At 41.2% G+C, this 5,663-nt stretch overlaps 1 protein-coding gene across 1 annotated transcript; it reads left to right on the top strand.

Moving 5' to 3' along the window:
• Positions 1 to 382: 382 nt before the first annotated feature.
• Positions 383 to 994, top strand: LOC145996558 (uncharacterized). The gene has a single exon (XM_083133057.1). It carries the CDS (start codon positions 383 to 385, stop codon positions 992 to 994), a length of 612 nt encoding a protein of 203 aa, XP_082989183.1.
• Positions 995 to 5,663: the final 4,669 nt, after the last annotated feature.

Genomic DNA, 5,663 nt, shown 5'->3' with positions numbered 1-5,663 from the left:
AGGTGGACATAACATCATTATCCCACCGCTTCCGCCTTCTCACGTGTCCACAAGAAAGCATCAAGATGGCCCTCTCTGAAATGGAAGGCGTTGTGAGGAGGCGCAGCCAACGGTCCCCCTCCAAGGAAGACCTAGCCGAATACCTGAGTGGCAACCTGGATGACGGATTCGGCGGAGATGGTGGAGACATCGCCTCGATTTGGACCACCGCTCGCAACGCTTCGCGGAGACTTGGGAAGAAGACCAACCTCCGCTGGCAGTATAACGCCACCCTCGCCAACTTCGACGTCAGATTCGACTACGTGGAAAAGAGCAGCCCGTGATCGTCGGAGAGGACTCCCCGCGCCACCTATGTCATCACCTCAGGAGAAGCGTCCAAGATATGTTTCTCAAGAAGCTGAAAGGGAAGAGAGACCAAGGCAAAGTTTTTCACGTATCGTTGTGTGCCGAAGTCTCGAACCACTTCTTGAGGAACGGGCGTTACACCCGTTTTGCAGACTGGCGCTTCATCCATAGAGCCAGGCTTGGTGTGGTAAACCTCAACGGCACACGCCGCTTCGGCCTCGGCGACCGACGGTGCCGACGCTGTAGGTACAAACCAAAGAACCTGCCGCACGTCCTCAACCACTGCAGGATGCACTCGGCGGCATGGCAGAGACGTCACAATGGTATCCAAGGCCGCCTAGTGAAGGCCTTACAAGTCAACCAGACAGTGGAAGGAACGGGCAGCAACCTTCGGCCGGACATCGTGGTCGTCTCCCAAGACGGAAGAAAATACAACATCATCGACGTGGTGGTGCCCTTCGAAAACAGGAAGGAGGCCTTCGAAGTCGCCAGGATGGTGAAAATCCTGAAGTACGAAGAACTCGCCAACACCCTAGCATCCCGAGGCTGCGAGGTATCCTTAGACGCCATCGTCGTGGATCTTGGGACTCGAACAACGACAAGGTCATCGCCTCCCTGGGCATCAGCCGAAGGTACGCTGCAACGATGAAGAAACTAATTGTCAGTGACGTCATCAGGTGGAGCCGAGACATTTACATCGAACACCTCACACGAGTATGACAGTATGTGTAAACATCCAAAGAACACACTAACGGTACCGAATGTTTTGTATTTACCAAGGCTCCAACTATGTACAAACAGAAATAAATTAATTCTAAATATTTATCCCTCCAATAAGCTTGTAATAGGCACACATGTCAATTTTATTATTGTACTGCGTATCTCTTCTTGTATCTGTATTTACTTATCTGTATTTGTATTGATTTGTTTTGCCTACTACGGTCAAGGAAACCTCATACCTTGCTATTTATTGCTACTATTTGACCTGCCTGTTATTTCAGTGTTCTTGTGTTGCTTTTTCCGGTTGATGTCTTTAATATTTTTGTTTTTATTATTATTATTATTTTCTTTTTCTGTTAATATTTTTATTTGTGTGCTTTGTGTATTGTCCACTCACAATTATGTGAACCACAAGAGCCGTCCTTGTGTTGCTTTTGTTTGTGTTGACTATCTAAATCTGTGTAGTGCATTATTCCCCTGTTGGCTATACGGCCATGTGTATGTAACTCAGTGTCTCGTACATGATCGAGTAACTCAACATTTCAACTGCAAAACAAAAACAAAACACTATTTCGTGCACGATAGAGTGAAGTACATAATACTTTTTGTACTCAAACGTCGAATGGAAACTCAAACTTAATATGGAAAAAAGAAGAAATCCCTCAACAGTGGAAAGAATCCATAATTGTTCCTGTGTTTAAAAAAGGTGATAAAATGAACTGCAATAATTACCGTGGAATTTCTCTACTCTCAACAACATATAAAATATTATCTAACATTCTTTTAACAAGACTAACCCCATATGCTAATGAAATTATAGGTGATTATCAATGTGGATTTAAACGTAACAGATCAACTACAGATCAAATTTTTCACATCAGACAGACACTTGAAAAAAAGTGGGAATATAATCAAAATGTCCATCAGCTATTCATTGATTTTAAAAAAGCATATGATTCGGTCAAACGAGATAAACTATATAATATATTAGTAGAGTTTGGAATACCTAAGAAGCTTGTTAGTATGATAAAAGTATGCACCAGTGAAACAGAAAGTAAAATTCGTGTGGGTATTAATATGTCTGACAAATTTACAATTCATGATGGGTTAAAACAAGGAGATGCATTATCTCCATTGCTCTTTAATTTTGCCTTAGAATATGCTGTTAGGAAAGTAAAAGAAAGTAAAGAAGGACTAAAATTAAATGGTGTGACTCAGTTGTTAGCATATGCAGATGATGTAGACTTACTGGGGGATGAAGTGAATACAATTAAGAATAATGCTAAAATATTTTTCAAAACTGCTAAAGAGATAGGTTTGGAAGTTAACAAAGAGAAAACTAAATATATGCTTACAGGCCGAAACCAAGTGTTAGGTAATAATCAAAATCTAATTATTGATAACAACTCGTTTGAACCAGTTTCCAAATTCAAATACTTAGGAGTAATATTAACAAATGAAAATTATATTAAAGAGGAAATAAAAAGTAGGCTTAATTCAGGAAATGCATGTTACTTCTCTCTTCATAAACTTTTGTTTTCTCGTTTAATATCTAAGAAACTAAAAGTTAAAATGTACAAAACAGTAATTTTGCCTGTAGTATTATATGGATGTGAAACTTGGTCCCTTACATTGAAAGAGGAACATAACTTGAGAGTATTTGAAAATAAGATCCTTAGGAAAATATTTGGACCTAAAAGGGATGAGGAGACAGGTGAGTGGAGAAGGTTACATAATTTAGAACTACATAATTTGTATTCAAGTCCAGATATTATTAGAATGATTAAATCAAGAAGACTTAGGTGGGCAGGCCATGTGGCACGAATGGGAGAGGAAAGAGGAGTTTACAGGATTCTTGTTGGGAAACCTGATGGTAAGAGACCTGTAGGAAGGCCAAGACGAAGATGGAGGGACAACGTTGAGATGGACCTAAGGGAAATCAGTAGGGATGGAAAAGAGTATATAGATCTTGCTCAAGATAGGGAAACATGGAAGGCCTGTGTTGCTGCAGCCATGAACCTTCGGGTTTAAGAAGGCTAGAGAGTTAGTTAGTTAGTTAGTACTCAAACGTCGTCCTTATGTTGCTTCGCTTTTGTTTATATTATTTTATTCACTTATTTCTTTTTATATGTTACGTGTTTACCATCTATATTTGTGTACTGCATTAACAACGTGTGCCACAATCGATATACTACTCTCTGTAGCACATGTGGCCTCTGTATTGATTGGATCTATGCAAGATGGAAAACCAAAACAAAAGGTAAGAAACAATTAACAAAACAAGTCGATAAAGATGTCAAAATACAGCGTGTCCACAAAAACACTCGGGGTGTAAGGGGTGACCTTCCACGTAGTACACCCAAATGTCAACCTCACTTCCACGTTAGTACACCCTGGACTGAAGACTAACGAGGCTCTGGCGACTGGCCCCATGGCCAGTATAATTTTGTGTGTGTTGTCCTGTTTTTTGTCCTTGTGTGTGCTGAGTGCCCATTTACAGCCTCAGCTTTTAACATAAGTCAGAACATTTTAGGATTTTTAGTTATTCAACGTTAGAGTAATTTGTAATGATAAGGGGCTGGCCCCGTATAATGTGACGGGAGCAAAATAGCCTAAGTGCTGACGCTCCCAAAATTTTAACTTCAAATTCAAATTCAAACAAAAACACTCCTCGATTTTATTTGGTTATATAATGAAAACTTTTTGCAATATGTTTGTAAGTATGGTGTCAGAAGGTGTAGTAACTCAAAATATTTTTGTTTATTCCCTACAGGTTGTGAAATTGACCCATTTTTCCGCTAGAGGGCAGTAAATTCAAGATGGCGCTTTCAAAACAGCAACGAAGTTGGTGTGTGTTACAATTTCACAGAACAAAGAGTGTCGTGTCTGTTCAACGTTCGTTCAGGCGTAAATTTGGTGTGGAACCACCTTCGAACAAGTCCATTTTGAAGTGGTGCAAGGATTTCGTCAAAGAAGGGTGCAACTGTGACAGGCGGAAAGGGCACTCTGGCCGACCCACAGTCCCACAGCAAGTTGTTGAGAGTGTGAGCGAAACCTTTGTTCGGAGCCCCAAAAAGTCAGTGCGCAGAGCGAGTATTGAACTACAAATCCCAAAAAGTACGATTAGCAAGGTGTTACGAAAACGCTTGCACTTTCAGCCATATAAACTGCAACTGGTGCAGAAGTTAAAACCTGAAGACCGTCCAAAGCGACAGCAGTTCTGTTCGAATCTCCAGCAGTTAATGGAAAATGGTGACAATCTTCTGTCGAAGATCATTTTCAGTGATGAAGCAACCTTCCACCTGCATGGTAAGGTAAACAGACACAATGTGCGGATATGGGGATTGGAGAATCCCCACGCCACGCTGGAGATACAACGTGATTCTCCTAAGTGTAATGTGTTTAGTGCCATATCTGAACAGAGAGTAACAGTTTATGGTCCTGGGGTGTAAGGGGTTACCTTCCACGTAGTACACCCAAATGTCAACCTCACTTCCACGTCAGTACACCCTGGACTGCAGACTAACGAGGCTCTGGCGACTGGCCCCATGGCCAGTATAATTTTGTTTGTGTTGTCCTGTTCTTTTGTCCTTATGTGTGCTGAGTGCCCCTTTACAGCCTCAGCTTTTAACAGAAGTCAGAACATTTTAATTTTTTTAGTTATGCAACGTTAGAGTTGTTATTTGTAATGATAAGGGGCTGGCCCCCATAGTATATGACGGGAGCAAAATAGCCTAAGTGCTGACGCTCCCAAAATTTTAAATTCAAAATCAAAATCAAAAGTTTATGGTCCTTTTTTCTTTGAAGGCAAAACTGTGTCCGGCGACAGTTACTTGGATGTGTTACAAAACTGGTTGATGCCTCAACTTACTGAGGTAGGTGACTACCTTTTCCAACAAGATGGGGCACCACCGCACTGGCATCGTAACGTCCGTAACTTTCCCAATGAGGTCCTGCCAAACAGATGGATAGGTCGTGCTGGACGCCATGATCAGGTGTTTCTTCCCTGGCCTGCTAGGTCACCGATCCTTAGTGTTTGCAATTTTTTCTTGTGGGGGTATATCAAAGACATAGTGTTCCTACCTCCCCTACCTGCATCCATTGAAATTCTGCAGGACAGAATCACAGAAGCTGTAAACACAATCACGCCCGATATGCTTTCCAGAGTCTGGAATGAGCTCGATTATCGACTAGATGTTTGCCGTGTGACAGGTGGGGCACACATTGAGTGTCTGTAATGAAATTCAATCACATGAAACTTTATGAGTTTTTACACGTTTACCCAAAAAATGAACACAAGATTCCTCAAAGTTTTCATTTTATAACAAAATAAAATCGAGGAGTGTTTTTGTGGACACGCTGTATATAGAAAAGATATCCAAAAGACCAATATGAAATCCCCCCACCCTCAGGGGACCCTCAAATAGTAGTAACGCGACTCACAGAAAGGAAGTAGAGTGAGATTTGCAATGGAGGTGTTATATCATCAACTATAGCTTACTGGATATCCGATCTATTTAACTGCTTATATAGTAAATGTACAGGGCATTATAAAAGCCCTTAGTCTTTAAGTTTTGTGAAATGTACCACCACCACTG

Source organism: Lepisma saccharinum, chromosome 12 (genome assembly GCF_977018435.1).
Source record: "Lepisma saccharinum chromosome 12, izLepSacc3.1, whole genome shotgun sequence".
Taxonomy (NCBI): Eukaryota; Metazoa; Arthropoda; class Insecta; order Zygentoma; family Lepismatidae; genus Lepisma; species Lepisma saccharinum.
This window is presented reverse-complemented; position numbering and strand designations above follow the sequence as displayed.